Source organism: Rhamphochromis sp. 'chilingali' (assembly GCF_963969265.1).
Source record: "Rhamphochromis sp. 'chilingali' genome assembly, chromosome: 4".
NCBI classification, from domain to species: Eukaryota; Metazoa; Chordata; class Actinopteri; order Cichliformes; family Cichlidae; genus Rhamphochromis; species Rhamphochromis sp. 'chilingali'.
This window is the reverse complement of record NC_137948.1, coordinates 43,204,769-43,222,409: the sequence shown is the minus strand read 5'-3', so window position 1 is coordinate 43,222,409 and position 17,641 is coordinate 43,204,769. Positions and strand designations below refer to the sequence as shown.

Here is a 17,641-nt window from a genome sequence, read left to right as displayed (position 1 = left end):
GTTCATTCTCTCCTTATTGAAATAAGAATCAAACAAAGTTTCCATGTACCCAAGAAATCTTTTTCTGAAACATATTACATGACTTATAACTGCGTCAGTCTGCAGTGTCAAAGGGTGAAAGTGATGCGCAAAAACAGAGATATATATGTGTGCACAGTGTTGGGGAGTAACGGAATACATGTACCACCGTTACGTATTTAAAATACAAAGTACGAGTAACTGTATTCTGTTACAGTTACTGTTTGAAACGGTGGTATTCAGAATACAGTTACTTTTTTGAAATAAAGGGATTACACAGCAGTCTTTTCCTGTTTCATATGTTCGGCTATGCCCTCTCTATTTTTGGTAATTGCACACTGGTGGAAACCCAAACAAAACACACATTAAGAGGCTCTAATGTCTGTGTCTCAATCTCGCGGCCCATGTCACCTCTGAAGGTGACGTGAAGAAATATTTTTAAAAAGTATTATTCAAAAAATGATTTAATATGAAGGCAATAGGCAGAGTGTTACAGGCATAGCATGTATGAAGCATGTAAGTCAGCGCCATCAGATCTGATATTTTATCTTCTCGTGATATGATTTTAAACACATCTGAGGGCTCGATTGTACCTGAGGAGACCCTGGACAGCTTTGTCCTGGTTAATGCTGAGAACCTTAAGAAGGTTTTCTCTTTTTTTTTTTTTTTTTCTTTTGCCTGTCCCGTTTGGCTCTTTTACCATCATAATTGTTGTCTAAAGGCAAAGAAAGATGCCCAACGGATTTACTTTACCAAACTGACCATCCCAGCCTTGCCGTAATGGTCCATTTGATTCACCTTTTATTGTTCATTTTATTTTCACTTACTGAATACGGGACAGACTTGACTGGGGGAAAGAAGGGGAGAAAGAAAGAGGGAAAGAGAAACAGCTGAGAAGAGGGACGGGGGAGAAGGGCAAAAGACAAAAACCAACAGAACGGGCAGAGAAGAAAAAATGCATATATCAATCACCTGGGTCATCTGCTGAGAAAGAAAAAAGAAAACAAGTAGAAGAGAACAAGAGCAACAGAACAAACAACACCACAATGATACATGGGAATACGACAGCAAATACCAAACACTAAACACCACTGTGCAGCACACAAGACCAACAGAACACAGTGCGCCCCGAGGCAGGAGCCAAAAAGGGTGCAGTTTGTGGGTGTGATCACCCGTGTGTACACCTGTGAGCATGGACGCGCTTGTTTTTTGTTTTTTAAAAGGTTCCTTCTTGTAATAATCTGCTAGAGGGTGTGTGTGTGTGTGTGTGTGTGTGGGGGGGGGGGGGGGGGGGGGGGGCACAGCCCCGTCCTCCAGGGCATGAAGCAAAAAAAAAGCAAAAAAAAAAAGCAAAAAAAAAAAAAGAAGGTTTTCTCCAGAGTGAGACCCACCACATGTCTTTTCGATCCAATCCCCTCTTCACTTTTTAAAACACTTTATGGATTTTTTGAAGCTGAGCTTTTATACATGATGAATTGCTCTCTTCAGTTGGGTGTCCTCCTGCTGCCTTTAAAACGGCAGTGGTGAGGCCCCTTCTGAAGAAGAGCAATTTGGACTGTAATGATTTTAATAACTACAGACCTGTATCCAACTCACCATTTTTAAGTAAAATCTTAGAAAAACTTGTTTTTACTCAGATTACTGATTTTCTGAATGATAGACAGATCCTGGAGATATTCCAGTCTGGATTTAGGGTGAACCACAGCACAGAGACGGCTCTCCTAAAGGTTCTAAATTATCTTAGATATAACTGGGACGCCCAAAAGCTCTCAGCCCTGGTGCTACTGGATCTAAGCGCAGCCTTTGATACAGTAGACCACGCTATTCTTTTAAACAGACTGAAACACATGGTGGGCCTCTCTGGTGCTGTACACAACTGGTTCACTTCCTGTCTCTCTGACAGAACTTTTATGGTGAGTATGATACATGTGTTTCAGGATCGATTTTAAAGTTTTTTTTATTGGTTTTTAAATGTCTTAATGGTCTTGGGCCTTCTTATCTCTCAGATCTGCTTTTACCATATGAGCCCTCGCGGACCCTGAGGTCCTCTGGTACTGGCCTTTTGATTGTCCCTAAAGTCAGGACACATGCTCACGGAGAGGCAGCTTTTCAGTGGTATGGTCCTCGTCTGTGGAACAGCCTGCCGGAGGATCTCAGGGCCGCAGAGAACGTACATGTTTTTAAGAACAGGCTCAAGACCACCTTTTTAATTTAGCTTTTACTTAATGTTTATTTATTTTATGCTTATTTATCCTGTTATTCTATTTATATTATTAATTTAGGTTTTACCTAATATTTATTGATTTTATTCTTATTCATTTTTTATCTTCTTACTCTATTTATATTTATACTGTATCCCATTCTTATTTATTTTATCATTTTACCCTGTATATATCCGCCATCTTCCTCATCCCCCAGTATAAACAAAGCATACGGAGGGAAGACGTGACCACGAGGGAAGTAAAACGGTGGACTGCCCAATCAGAAGCTACGCTACAGGACGCACTCAACGACGTAGACTGGGACATGTTCAGAGCATGCGCAGTCGACATCAACGAGTTTACGGAAGTAGCAGTATGCTTCGTCAATATGCTAGCGGAGGAGATTATCCCCACTGCGAGAGTCACCACATTCCCAAACCAGAAACCGTGGATGGACAGATCGATCCGCACTGCAGTAAACGCCAGGACCGCCTCCTACAACGCGGGTCTCGCCACTGGCGATATGAGCGCCTACAAAGCGGCCTCATACGGCGGTGAGAGATGCCAAACGCCGGTACCGGGAACGTGTGGAGTCCCGCTTCCACCAGGGCGACACACGGAGTATGTGACACGGACTACGCACCATTACGGACTACAAAGCCAGGGACACTGCGCCGATCAACGCCGACTCTGCATTCACCAACGAGCTGAATCGGTTCTACGCCCGTTTCGAGGTTAGCCAGGCGGCTAATGCTATCTACCGCCTGACTACCGAGGACAGTGACGTCATCAGCGAGAGACCGGTGACCAGCATCGCGGAGCATGACGTCCGAGCGGCACTGAGGAGAGTGAACACAAGGAAAGCGGCGGGGCCAGACGGCATCACCGGCCGTCTGCTGCGCTGCTGTGCTGACCAGCTAGCAGGTGTGTTCACTTACATCTTCAACGAGTCCCTGGCGAAGTCTGTGGTCCCCACATGCTTCAAAAGATCCACCATCATCCCTGTGCCCAAGAACAGCAAACCCTCATCCCTGAACGATTACCGGCCAGTTGCACTGACCTCGGTAGTAATGAAGGTGTTTGAGAGGCTGCTGAAGAACATCATCTCCTCCTCCATCCCAGACACCACAGATCCGCTGCAGTTCGCCTACCGACCCAACAGATCCACAGAGGATGCCATCGCCCACGTCCTACACACCACTCTCAGCCATGTGGACAAGAAACAGGGTAACTATGTGCGAATGCTGTTTGTTGATTACAGCTCAGCGTTTAACACAATAGTGCCCTGCAGACTGTTCACAAAGCTCAGGGATCTGGGACTTAACAGCGGTCTGTGTGCATGGGTGTTGGACTTCCTCACTGGCAGAACTCAGGTGGTGAGGGTGGGCAGGTGCTTCTCCAACAGCATCACCATCAACACAGGAGCACCTCAGGGATGTGTCCTCTCGCCACTGCTCTACTCCCACACGGCTCCAACACCATTGTGAAGTTTGCTGACGACACAGTGGTGTTGGGTGCCATCTCCAACAATGATGAGGCGGCCTACATGGATGAAGTGAAGAATCTGGCATCGTGGTGCCAGGACAACCACCTCCAGCTGAACGTCAGCAAGACCAAGGAGCTGGTGGTGGACTTCAGAAGGGGTCAGCACAGAGACTACAAGCCCATTATCATCAATGGAGCTCCAGTGGAGAGGGTGCAGTCCTTCAAGTATCTTGGTGTCCACATCTCCTCAGACCTGACATGGGCTGCCCACATTCAGGTCCAGACCAAAAAGGCTAGGCAGCGCCTGTATCACCTACGACAACTGAGGAAGTTCAGGGTCTCTCCAAAGATCCTCAGGATTTTCTATACAGGCGCTGTGGAGAGCATCCTCACACAGAACATGACATCGTGGTTCGGGAACAGCTGTGTGAAGGACCAAAAAGCTCTCCAGAGAGTGATCCGTACAGCAGAACGCTGCTGCAGGATTGCTCTCACCCCGCTTCAGGACACCTACACCAGGAGATGCCGGACTAGAGCAGCGCAGATACTGAAGGACCCGTCCCATCCTGGCAACAAACTGTTCCAACTTCTGCAATCTGGTAGAAGGTTCCGCATCTTCCGGGCAAGGACAGAGAGACTCAAGAGGAGCTTCTATCCCCAAGCCATCCGTGCCCTAAACACACACACCCGCCCTCTCACATCATCTATAATTGATTGAGACAGGACTCTCTTCCAGACACTCTAAACCAAGGCACAATGTACATTTCAAATTCCTTTAATTTTAAATATGTTTATATTGTCTATCCTGTAAAATAGTCAGATGTCCATTCATATTAATGTACAGAATTCACCTGCTTGCTGCTACTACTGCACATTCACCCAGTGTATATACTATATATATATATTTATAATGTTCTTCCTCTACACCCCCCCCAATTTTTGCACATGTCGAGGAGCGTGTCAGGCTACATTTCACTGTGTGTTATACTTGTATAACTATGCATGTGACAAATAAAGAACCTTGAACCTTATTGTGTCATATCTCCAGTGTTTCCTCGGAGGGCGCTCTCTGCACCGGGGCTGTGACCGACCGTGGCTGCTGGGTCCTCTCAGCCTGGCTGGGGGGCTCCTGTGCCTCCCTCCTGCTGTGTGCCCAGCCTGGAGGTCTGTGACCGGCTCCCGGTGCAGACGGCTCCCTGTGATAGTGTTTCCTCACCTGGCTCATATGTGCCCAGCCCAATTTCACTCTTTAAGTGTGTGTGTGTGTGTGTGTGTGTGTGTGTGTGTGTGTATCCATGATTGTTTATGTTAATGAGAGTGTGGGGAGTGAGTTGGAGGGTGGGGTGGGGTGGGCTGCTTTTAACCATGTAAAGCACTTTGTGCTACATTTCTGTATGAAAAGTGCTTTATAAATAAAGATTGATTGAAATATAATAATAACCACTGCAGCCGAACAGAGTGCCTGACGAGCCCAGCTGTAAGTAAGCTATTAAGACTCGACTGTACGCTGTGTTCGTGTTTACCTCTGAAACAATAAGTCCCGTTGCAGCAGCCTTTCAACGCCTCTCTCTGTCTTTTACCTCTCTCTGTCTCTGCTAGCAAAGTCGACCCAGACAACAAAGTTAAGCTAGTTTTCATCTACGAGCCCGACACGAACCCGACGTATTAGCCAGAGGTCCCTTTACTACGGTTCGGAGCCGCGGACCTGTTTTATATATGCGTCGAATAGTTTTCTATACGAGATCGCTGCAGAAAGTGCAGCCTTACCTAATGTCCACCTACTGTTACTCATTTATATTAAGATTTAAACATCTGGTTGGTGTTGGTATGGAGAGTAACCTTCAGTAATAGTAATAAATCACACAGCAGTAGTACATTCATGTAGTTGTAAAAAGCATGATAATATATTAAGTAATCCAAAGTATTCAGAATACGTTACTCTCATTGAGTAACGTAATGGAATACGTTACAAAAAACATTTTGGGGCATCTAATCTGTAATCTGTAGTGGGATACATTTTAAAAGTAACCTTCCCAACACTGTATATGCATTATATAAAGCATCCAGATGATATGTTGCCGTTTTGTTTTTTGATAATTATATATAAATGTGTTCTTATACACGTATGTCTTTCAGGTCTCTATGTATAAGAGAACATGAAGATACTGTCTATATTTGTAATGCACACTGGGCACACTAACTAAGGAGCTTCGTGGAGCAATTCATTTAACACAACTGAGTCGTATATTACCACTGCTTTGTTTAGTCATGCAGATATTAATTTTAAGATCACTGGTGTTACGTACTTCCACGAATTCACAAATTATGCTCGCAGTGACGACCCTCCACTAACCCTCTGTCTTCCTCTATCTTTCATTCATGTTCTGTCGTCTCTAGTTCTACTTTCACCTTAATGATGATTGAAAAATCAGAAACAACTAGATGTGTTTGATATCACTCTGTCTTCTTTTTTTGCTATGGATTAACTCCTCTACTTGGGTTTTTTAATAATTAGGGAGGCAGTACAAACTGTCTATTTATGTAATAAAATATTGTCTCTAGACCTTTAAACTCCAAGGGTCAGTGCCTATGATGCAGAGTAGCTATGTACACATTGTTACCTTGGCTGTTGTTTCCTGATAATAATTTGAAGAAATCACCATGTGCGACAGGAGCAACAAAAGTTATATCATTACTTATTTTGATATTACCACTTATATATATTATTATCACTTATTTTGATATTATCTGCATTTTTAGTACCAGACTCTGGTGGCAGAAATACGTCCGTCTCATTAATAAGAAATGAAGGTGAAGTGTTGGCAAAGCAGCTGATTAGATGTATTATATTCAGACAAACTGAAAGCACTGCTGATCCTGCACCAGGTTACCTTGTCAGTTGTATAAAACTGGAAATCATCAGAGCAGCCACCCCCTTCTGTCCTTAAGGAGTTGTATTCTCCATCTTGCACTCTCACATTAGTTTACCATGAAAGGCCTGGTTTATCCTCAGTGTTAATGGGATACGCACACGCCATCAAAACACATAGAGCTGCAGTTTTCTACGAGACTGAAAGAAGAGCAGCTTTCAGTGACTGTCTCCAACGGTGGCTACAAGATGGCAGTAATGTAAAGCATAGATACACATATTAATTGGTAGGCAAGGAGCTCTATTGCTATGAAATCTGAGATGAGAGGAGAGTGATTGCTTTACTGTGGTATGTTTTAACTTACATCTGTTTTTAGATTTTTCAACCTCTCCTGATGGGACACTGTCAGACTCGTCTTCTACTTCAGCTATTCTCCTCTGGATTATCACAAAGAAACACAGCGAGTTCAGCTGTTGTGTCCCAAGATACAGAATTTTGGTCATAGAAAAAATGGTTCTGGAAAACAGAAGAAAAACAAAACAAAACAGGATTTTAGCTCATGATTGTCGTAGTGTCAAGTTGTTATTACAGCTAAGATGTGTTTTTCAGCCTAGACACATATGAATCGCTCCTGCACTTGAAATCATCAGGGATCATAAATGCTGGGAAAAATATAGCAACTTCCAAAGTGACCATTTTAACACACTTTAATGTACTGCAAGGGCCTGTAACCCTGACAGTTATCATGGTATGATGATACAATTTGGCATGGCTTCAGTTATTGTACAGCTGATCATGAGTGGGCCAGGTGGGAGGCACTCACCGTTTGGAGTGATATTACTTTTAGTTGTAATGAAGTTTATAGTAAAAATAATACAGCCAAATCTGGCTACAGCAATAGCTTCCTCGTGGAAGATTAACATGAGATTTGAATACAACAAAATGAGAAAACATAGGTGCGTAGGAACTTTCAGATATCTGTATAGAAGCACTTGATCACTGGTTTGCAGTGTTTCTGAGCGGAAGAAAAAAGACTGGGTGAGCTTTGAGATGTGTTTGAAAATTCAGCTTATGGTCAAAAATGATACCAAGGTTTTTAGCAGAGGACATGATGTCTTTGGTTTTGGCAAGGCGGTACTAACTGACCTCCTTAGAGCAACTGGACTGAGCACTAGAACCTTAGTTTACCTGAATTACGATGAAGGAAATTTCAATACATCCAATTAGTAATGGCAGAGAAGCTTTCACTCAGGCAGCACAGGCTGTTGAGGAGGCTGGGCTTGACAGAAAAGTATAACTGTTAATCATGTGCACAGCAATAATTGGAGATCTATTAGACTAATGAGGGTGAATGTATAAAGAAAACAGAATTGGTCCCAGGATTGAACTCTGGGGGACTCCACACATGAGTGGTCCAGATGAGGACATACAAGGACAAGTATGAAGAAAACCATTAGAGAGCAGAACCAGTGATGGCAGACAGTTTTGTAGTCTGATTAACATGATAAGCAACATCAAGCTGTAGATAAGTCAAGCAGGAATAAAATAGCTCATAAAAATAGAATTAGTAATTTTCAATAAAGCTGTTTCAGTGCTGTGGTTTTGTCTATAACCAGACTGGAATGTATCAAAGATGTTGGGTAGGATGAAGTGTGCATGTGTGACAAAAAACACCCAAAAGATCAAAAAGAAGGAATCTAGAAATCTGTCATAGTCATTGTAGTGCGTCACTGTTTTCAGGGATGAACACAACCTTAATGTTAAAAAGTAAAAGAGTATTTAACCTCATTCATCAAAAAAAAAAAAGGGGAAAAAAGGAATAATAACCAGAAACAATGCAGGAAACATTATTACAAAGATGAGAAAAGAACAAAAGATTATTAAAAGACGTGGAAATGGACTGGCATTTATAGTCACATTTAACCATACATTTATAAAGTGCTTATTCTATATACTCTATACTAAACTGTGCAGTTTAGAATCAGCAATTAACCTATCAGTAGAATATGAGAGGAAGCCAGAAGAAATCCATGCAGGCAAATGAAGAACATACAAGCTCCACAAAGACAGGCCCCAGCTATAATTTAAAACTGGATAATTGTTGCTGTGCGGTGACCACTCCACCACTTTGTTACCCATTCAGAAAAACTAACGTTACAGAAGAGGAGCACATAACCCGGGAGAGGACAGTTATTAAACGCAAGGAAACTGCTAAAAAAAAGAGAAGCATTGTGAGGAACATTTTCTGTCGATAGATGAAACAAAAGGAACTCAATGCTGAGAATAAGTACAGTTTTTCAGTGAAATGAAAGAAACAATCATTCGATACAAAGCACTTAGTTATAAAAATGTCACTTATTCACTTTAGTGAGATGAAGACGGATGTTGAAAGAAAAAGAGGAGGAAAGAAGGAGGAAAGACGAGTAAAACAAGATAAGAGGGATGGAAAATGAGTGAAAGCAATGATCAGTTTGCTGGTTTTGTTTTGGTTAAGAAGTGAATTAAGAGAGTTTGATTAGGTTTCATCAGTAATTAAACAGTTAATTAAAAACACTGTGCTTCAGTGAACAATGAAGAAAACCTAATGGGGATTAGAGCGTCACTTTAAAAAACAGCAATAAGGAGTTTGTTGAATGTGCTTATACCAACATCATTCATTTAGATTTCTCATCTAAACATAATTTAGTTTTGTACTTTTCACATGTTTAGCACATGAAGTAATGACAGAAGGTATTTATGTTCTCTCCCAAAGCCCCCCCCCCCCCTCGAGAACAGTGACTACACTGTCCTTCCACTTTGTCTCTTGCTTTGGAAATGTTACCACGGTCCTTCAAATTCTGCATTTTAATGATAAATAAACATTTAAAATTCCAGTGAAAGAGAGGGTGCAGACCTTTAACTGAGTGCTGTTCTTGTGATCTTTATCATTCTCTCTTTTTGAGCTCCTGGCTGTCTTCTTTTCTGAGTCTTTGTTGATGCATTTTTCTATTCTGGGTTGTAGTGATTGCTTATTTTGATTCCTGGACTTTTAGATGATTCCCACCTCCCCATGTTTCTGCATCTGGTTTGTCTTGAATGTGTTTGCATTCCTTTCTTTTTCCCCATCGTGTCCCCGTGTCTGTCTGATCTCTCTGTGTCCTGTCTCCGTGGTCCTTGTTTACTTCTGTCAGGTTTGTATGTCCTGATCTTAGTGTCACAATTTGTTACTTCCTGTTTTATTTTGATAGTCCCTATAAAAATAATAGTGCTGTTTCTTCATTATGTTTCGTTAATCTGTCAGTTTCCAGCTATATAAAGCAGAGTTTCTGTGTAGAAAGTCCTGTGCTGGGATTCTAATCTTGCCTGCCACACAGTCAGAGTTTTGTTGTACTGTAACAATACCTCTTGGCAATAAATCGAATACCGTTGATAAACCTGTTTTTTTCCCTTACAAAAGTGTAACATTTGTAAGGAAAATGCTTTTGTGGATTGCACCCATGAAGAACGTGCCAAATCCTTTCTGCCAAATGCCTCATTCTGCAACTGACTCCTATTTAATGCTGTTTATTGGACTGGATCATTTAAAGCTGAAGGAACAAGACATATTGGCAATGTAACAATGTGTTCATTGAACAAGCAGGAGCCTCAGTAGCATGTGGAAAAACCAGACACCAGCCACAACAGCCTGGCACCTGCTCCCCATGCTGGTCACCAGCTTGCTCAGACACTGCTGCGGGACAGCGTCACATTCTTCCACCAGCATTTATTGCAAGTCAGTCAGTATGGTTGTGTTAATCACACTGTTTGAACAGCACATCCAAGCTATTCCCACAAGTGTTCAGTGCCGTTGAAGTCAGCACTGCGGGCAGGCCACTCCATCCTCTCCACTGCCAAATTCTGATGCTAATCCCTGATAAACCCTGCTCTGTTGGTGCAAGCGTTGTTGGAGGATAGAATTCAGTCCCACACTGTGGAGATATGGGATTGCCACTGGTTGCAGAATCTCATCTCGATGTCTCTCTCCACTGATGATGATGACAAGCTTTGTTTTTCCAGTGAGGAAGACTGCCTCAATCAAAAGCTTTTGCCCTATTGGTACAGCAATCAGCGTAGCGCCCTCTGCATCTTCTCCACATTTTGAACTTATAATCCAATCAATTGGAGTCTACGATGTTCAGCATCGTCAGAGAAGATTTGACAAGTTTATTTATGGGCACAGCCCACACACTCTACTCTGCTTCCTAACACAGACGCATTTTCCTTACTTGCACCAGTATCCTGTTGTAAGTTATGTTTCCAGCAGTTAAAGAAGCTACTGTAGGGTGGGGAATATGATTAGATTAACTCCTGCAACAGTAAAATTCACACTCATGTGCCATGCTTTTATATAGATATACATTTTTCCACTAAAGACTTTCTAATGTTGATTTGGTTCCTGCACATAGCCACAGGCACTAAAACATGCATATTGATGCAATGATGTAGGCCCTGTAGTCAGCAGCTAACAAACCCAAGATTCAGTGTAACAATAGTCCAGATGTTGTGCATTTTTGCTAGCCCAGTAAATGAAATGAAATAAATAAAATCCTCAGGCCTTCAGTTAATGTTGTCTCTGTACTTTTAGCATAATTAATAATTTTAGATCTGTGATATTATCCTGTACAGTTTCCATGTCATTTTGAGTGCTGTTACCAAGGTGAGTATTCAAACTGTGCACTTTAGCCATTTAAATAACATTTTTATTGCAAATATGCTCTGTATGACCATGATGACATGATGAGAAATGTATTTCTTTTTGATAGAAAGTTTATGAAACAGTTTTTTAAATATAACGATTGTTCTTTGCACAGAGATGTGCAGTGATGTGTCCACATCTTGGGAGTCATGTGCTGTCCAATGACTGCAGTCCTGAGAGAAAACTTAGGTCCAAAGCCTGTAGGTCTTTACCACCAACTAAGCTTTGGTTCGTGGATGTACAGTTGAGAAACTATTGAACCTTTTTTCAGTGGATAGAGTACAGGGCAGTGTACTTCCAGGACACTTACACACTACTGTATGCCTTCACTGGCTCGGTGACTCTAGTGGGAGTCTCAATACTATTAACCTGACTTCTGTGACTCTGACACACTCAGCTTATTCAGCCAGAGGACATTTTGGTCCTGACTCTGACGTTCCTCAATTTTCATTTGATGAAAACCTGAGACTTCAGAGACACAGGTGTGATTCCACTTATCGAAGGATCAGAGGCGAGGCTGCCGGACACTGGCGCCACCGGGCCCTCCGACCACCACCAGTAGGCAAACATGGGGTTAGCATCTTGCCCAAGGATATTTGGCATGCAGCCAGGAGGCAGCCTGGGATTGAACCACCGACCTTCTGATTAGTGGCTGACCTGCTCTGCCACCTGAGCTACAGCCACCAAAGACCCTACAATAATACGGAGAGACCCCCAACAATCAGATGACCTCCTATGAGCAAACACTTTGGTGACAGTGGGAAGGAAAAACTCCCTTTTAACAGGAAGAAACCTCCAGCAGAAGCAGGCTCAGGGAGGGGCGGGGCCATCTGCTGCGACCGGTCAGGGCTGAGGGGACGGTCGATATGATCCGTAGTGGCTCCATAATGGCGTGTAGCAATTTAGCCCTTCGCTGCCTATAACAAGCTGCCTATACAAATACATTCAGTATAATGCTGTATAACATATGCTTAATGATTTTTGAGGCAACATACAGTGAATAGAAAATATTGTATTGGGCGTATTAGTGAATAATGTCCTTTGTGATTATCTGAACTGGTTTATTTTTGTTTATCTTGATGTTTATCTCGATGACATAGTCATCTCTTCCAAGAACCTTCACAGGATCCAACAAGACATTGTTTCAGAGAGAGAACCCTAACTCACATCCCGTATCTGGAGAGAGTTTAGAAAAGAGTAAAGTAGAAAAGTGCTATATAAGAACCAGTACACTAACCATAATATCGTCCATGGTTTTCAACTGAAACCAGCTCTTTCCAGACCCACTAACATTCGTTCTATTGTCTTGCTTGTTGCCTCTCTGTAAATAAAGGCACTCTAGTTCCTGCACACTGAGTCCGATCTGCACTAGAGGAGCACATATCAATCGAAATATCGATAATACTGATACCATCACTGGTATCAGTATCAGACTGATACTAACACAACTGGATTCAGTCCAGTAAGTCTCCCACTGTCCATCCATTCATACATTCTCTTCTGCAATTCCTCAGTGACAGTCTGTGGCGGGGCTAACACAGAGAGACAGCCAATCATTCACACAGTCTCACCTATGGGCAATTTAAAACAAATCAATGTAGCTCCTCTGTATCCTGAACTGTGTTAAATACATATTTTTATCTTTTTTTAATGAACCTCATCGTCACATCAGTTGTATAGCACATGTAAACAACAGCAGCTGATTCAAAGTCCTCTAAAGACAAGCACATTTATATTCCAGGTCTCTAAAAACAACAGCTGTTCGTGTTCATTAAAATGAGTCTGGCAAATGTACAGCTCATAAGTGATGACATGACACATTGTTCTCCAATACAGATACTCCCTTTATAGGTGAAAGTATCGGTATTGATATCGGCCATACTGCTCTTAATTTACTATTTAGGTTCCCAGCATCACACTGCAATAACCTGCACCACTGACTGAAGTGTAAAAATTCACTTTATACAGTCAAAACAGAGCATAAAAGTCATAAAAGTCAACTGATCAAATATAAAAGACCTAATGTAGAAACTCTGATTTCAACAGCCTGGGCTATAAATATAAGAAGGGTTTGGTTTAGAGGATGCTTTTTTCTGTTAAAGCGATAAGTTATAGTGCAGCTGTAGTTTTAGTATCAGTGTGCACCTTGACTAACACTTCACGTCCATCTGTCCCAGCTGGTTTGACGTTATAAGAAATGGTCAAACTTACCATGTTATTAAATAATCCACCTGTTTCTATTTCTTCATTCTCTCATTCCTTCCTGTTCGTCATCTCGATCTTTTATCTTTCTTTCATATTTACCTCCCTGTCAGTCCTAGATTGAGTCTCAACTTCATGAGTGCAAATCTGCAGAGATAATCTCTCTCTTTCTCTCTCCATTTGCTACCTTTTGCTTCCTTCCAACTAATCCTCCTCTCTGCTCAGATTAAAAAAAGAAAGGGATCAGAAAGACAGATGCAAGGATAGCAATCTTGTGAGAGAAAAACACTGACAGAGCTATTGTGTGTGTGTGTGTGTGTGTGTGTGTGAGTGTGTGGTGGGGGGAGGATGGAGGTGGGGGTGTAAACAGAAATAACAGTAATCCCTGTGTGTTCAGTGTCCAGTTTAAGGTCAGCCTAATACAGATGGACGAATGGAAAGGCATCACTTCTTTTTCTTAAAATGGGCACAAATCAATGCTGGACTGTCAGAAAAATGTCTAAACTTTACATTTAGAAACTTCTTTCTGGAATTTTTGACCACTCCTCCAGACGTGCGTTTGTGAAGTCAGCCATGGATGTTGGATGAGAGGTCTCTGTTGTAATTCAGCCCAAAGGTGTTCCATCGGGTTAAGGTCAGGGCTCTGTGGGGTTAAGGTCACATTCTTCCACACTAAAATCGCTCATCCATGTCTTTAGGGACCGCACTTTGTTCACTGATGTGAAGTCATGTTGGAACCGGAAGGGCCATCTACATTAAGCTGGGAGCGTTAATTTTTCAGCATGCCTAGACACTGTGGAGTCAATTTAAGACTTCCTTTCAAATGAACTAAGGGGGCCAACTCCTGCAAAACAAGCCCACATCATAATCCCCCATCAGCAAACTTTACACTTGGCACAATGCAGTAAGACAAGTACCATTCTCCTGGCAACTGCCAAACCAAGGCTCATCCGAGCAACACGTATCCACTGCTCCAGAGTCCAGTGGCAGCATCTCCAGCTGCTCCGTCATTATGACCCACTCCATGAAGCTCTCTACGCACTGTTCTCGAGCTGATGTGAAGCTACTGTGCACCCGATGCGACTCTGATCCGCTGACCTCGCTCTGTGATTTTACGTGGCCTACCACTTTGGGGCTGAGTTGCTGATGTTTCCAATCGGTTCCACGTTTGTTATGATGCCATCAACGGCGGACTGGAATATTTAGCAGCCAGGAAGTTTCATGCCTGGACTTGTTGCACATCCTGGAAGTCTCTGAGCTCCTCACAGCAGCCCAGTCTTTCACAATATTTGTTATGCAATCTGCATAACCTAGGTGCTTGGTCTTATACACCTGTGGCCATGGAAGTCAAATCATATGATTGGAACAAATGATTTGGATGGGTGAGTGAATACTTTTTATAGATATTTTGAAGCTACCAATAGAAAAGTAAAATTTAACAACAAAGTTTTTACAAAATTGCTTTTGGTATGGCGCAATCTGTAAAGCTACCTGGACCTGCCACTAATTAGTCTTTTATTTATCAAGATAAAAATGTCATTGAGATTTAAAATCTCATCTCTCTGTGTTCTGTCTCTCTGTCTGCTTTCCCTGTCTTGTTTTTAATGAATACATTTGTAGTCCCGTCAATGTTTTTTGCCCTCTTCATGTTCTCATGTTGCTCTCTCTGTGTTTTGTCCCTTTGTCTCCCCAGTCCGTCTGCTTATCCTCAGTCCCAGTGTTGAGCTCAGTCTAAAGTCTGATTCTGAGCTCCAGTGTATATTACTTCCTGTTTTATTTTGATAATCTTGTGTGTATTATGTTCAGTGTTGCTTCCCGGTGTCTCGTCAGTCAGCTTCTGTGTAGCTGTGTCCACACTGCTCTAGTCTCCCTCTGTGTAAATAATCTGTGTCTTCCTGTCTTCTCTGTTGCGTTGTCCCCTCTTGCTTTGCTTCCAGAGTCTTCTGTGAGTTTCATGGGCACCCTGTAGTTTTCCAGTTGTTTGCTCCTAGTTTTCTTCTTTTCTTGATTTTTTTTAATTATTTAGTTTCAGTACAGCAATAAAGCTGCCTCTTTTAATCTATTCTTTTCTCTGAATGCTGCAGTTGGGTCCCACACTGCCTGCCTCAGAGTGCTACATGATAATTAGGGCCGAGAAGCACAAAGGAGCTGAATAGCTCTGACTTTTCAGTGTCTATATTTGTTTAATCCAACCTCATGCTAATTGTTAAGCGTTAGCATAAACAGTTATATAATTTGATTAACTGACTCTTAAATTCACATTTAAAAAATAAATTTCAAGAGGATTCACGACTAAAAAGACACAATAAAGAGAACCAACTGCTCTAAAAATGTGAACTGAGCATGCTAAAGGTCATTGCTTCCCACAAGCGTCTGTTTAGCAATATTATCTGAAATCTGACTGGCTGGTGGATACAGTACCTAATACCAAAACAAATACCCTGAGCAGTTGGAGTGAGGGATGGGAGGTAGCTTGAAGGTGTAGTGTAGGCAGGGAGAGAGGGAAGGTCAGTGTTAACAAAGACTCCATTGTTTCCAAATTCCTTCACTCCTTCATTCCCTTCGTGCAGCCGCCAACTTCCACATTTCCTTTCCTGCTATTTTCCCATCCTCGTGTGTTTATCACTGTCTCGTCCCTCTAGCTCTCAGCTAGCCACAGCTCGAAGGGCCGGCTGTCCTGCGCCGTGGAAATGTTTGCTTTCCTGAATGAATTTATAACATGTATGTGTCGGGGTGGCTCTGCTGAACATGAAAAGACTGTAGTTGAGGAACGATGAAACAGCCTGTCAAGTTTAACGGACAAAAACATTTCCTGACCAAACTTAGTCAAAAGCTGCTGAAAACAACATACATTTAGACTGTATTGTATACTATTAGATTTAACATCACTGGAATAAGCACCAGGTTCATAGAGCTCATTATAGAGAAACAGAGACAGACATGACAACATCATTTGGTGAAAGAGCGCAGAACAAATGGGCTAAAACTACAGAATTAGGTTCATCACAGAGAAGGAGAAGACATAAACAAGGAGGACAGACAAAGTCACCGGGGTGTAGTTGGAGTCCAAGAGCTGGTGAAGGTGAAAGAAATAATATTTTAAAAATTAATTAATTGACTACTACTACTAATAATAACTAAATAAACAATCTGTATATAAGTCACAGTGAATTTCTTATTTGGTAACATTGTTAATATGCATAGAAACCTAAACATGACAAATATATTTCTATATATATATACACAAATACACACTACAGATGAAAAGGTTGGCTTTATTGTCTTGTCCCTGTGTGTCATTGCAGTGATGCTGCTGTGACGTAAATGTTAGCTTGTCAGTCCACATGTCAGTAGGGTTTTCTCATTCGGTTTGTCCCAGTGAGGACTGTTATTTCACCTCTGAGCCCTCAGCCTTCACTCTGAACCACAGGACTCCCACGCAGGGACTTCAGTACTCTTTAAGTGACACAATACAATGTCTTTCACCTTTATTTATAAAAAAAGCTAAGGAAAAAGAACACAGAGCTAGTTACATAAACACAAAGTGAGATAATTCATGGGTGTCATATGCATAAATATTCACAACTGAACCAGTTTGCTACATGACACATACTTGGTATAGTTTCCTGTTTACATAATAAACGTGTAGACCAGTATGAAGGTGCTGGGGAAGGCTCTAATTTTGTGTCATTAAAATTGTAATATACTGATGTCATTAAATGACAGTTCTGTGGCGAAGAAGTGCCCTTTTACTGACAACACTGGGACAAACAGAGAGGAGACGTGCACTTGATGTCTGACAGTAATCAGACCTAACACTGATGTCACAGCAGCACCGATCACTGTATTTATGCTGCTGTATTTGTCAGCTAGTGTTCTGTATTTTCTGTTACTGTAACAGTGCTAAGGGCTAAGTCTGCAAACATGCATGTTAAAAAATCGAATTAGGGCATACTGCAAACACAAATACTACTAGCCACATTAACTAGTTAATGATGCTAGTTAGCTAGTTAGCTAAAACCATTACACTCCTGTTTTTGCTGCTCAGCCTAAAGAAGAACGAGAGATTTCTAGTGTCTGTTTATTTCCTCAATATGACAGTACTAACGTACAAAAATAAAGCTATGAAGGACCTTACTGTGGCTCCATTT

At 41.9% G+C, this 17,641-nt stretch overlaps 1 protein-coding gene across 1 annotated transcript in view; it reads right to left on the bottom strand.

Moving 5' to 3' along the window:
• The window catches only part of LOC308395955 (teneurin-3-like), a gene marked incomplete at its 3' end in the record, with an annotated part of 636,927 nt that overhangs the window by 29,036 nt on the left and 590,250 nt on the right, over positions 1–17,641 (bottom strand). The window contains exon 6 of the mRNA XM_080881015.1: positions 6,939–7,090. Within this exon, the coding sequence (XP_080737141.1) occupies positions 6,939–7,077 (139 nt within the window). The 5' untranslated portion in view covers positions 7,078–7,090. The remainder of the gene's footprint in view (positions 1–6,938; positions 7,091–17,641) is intronic.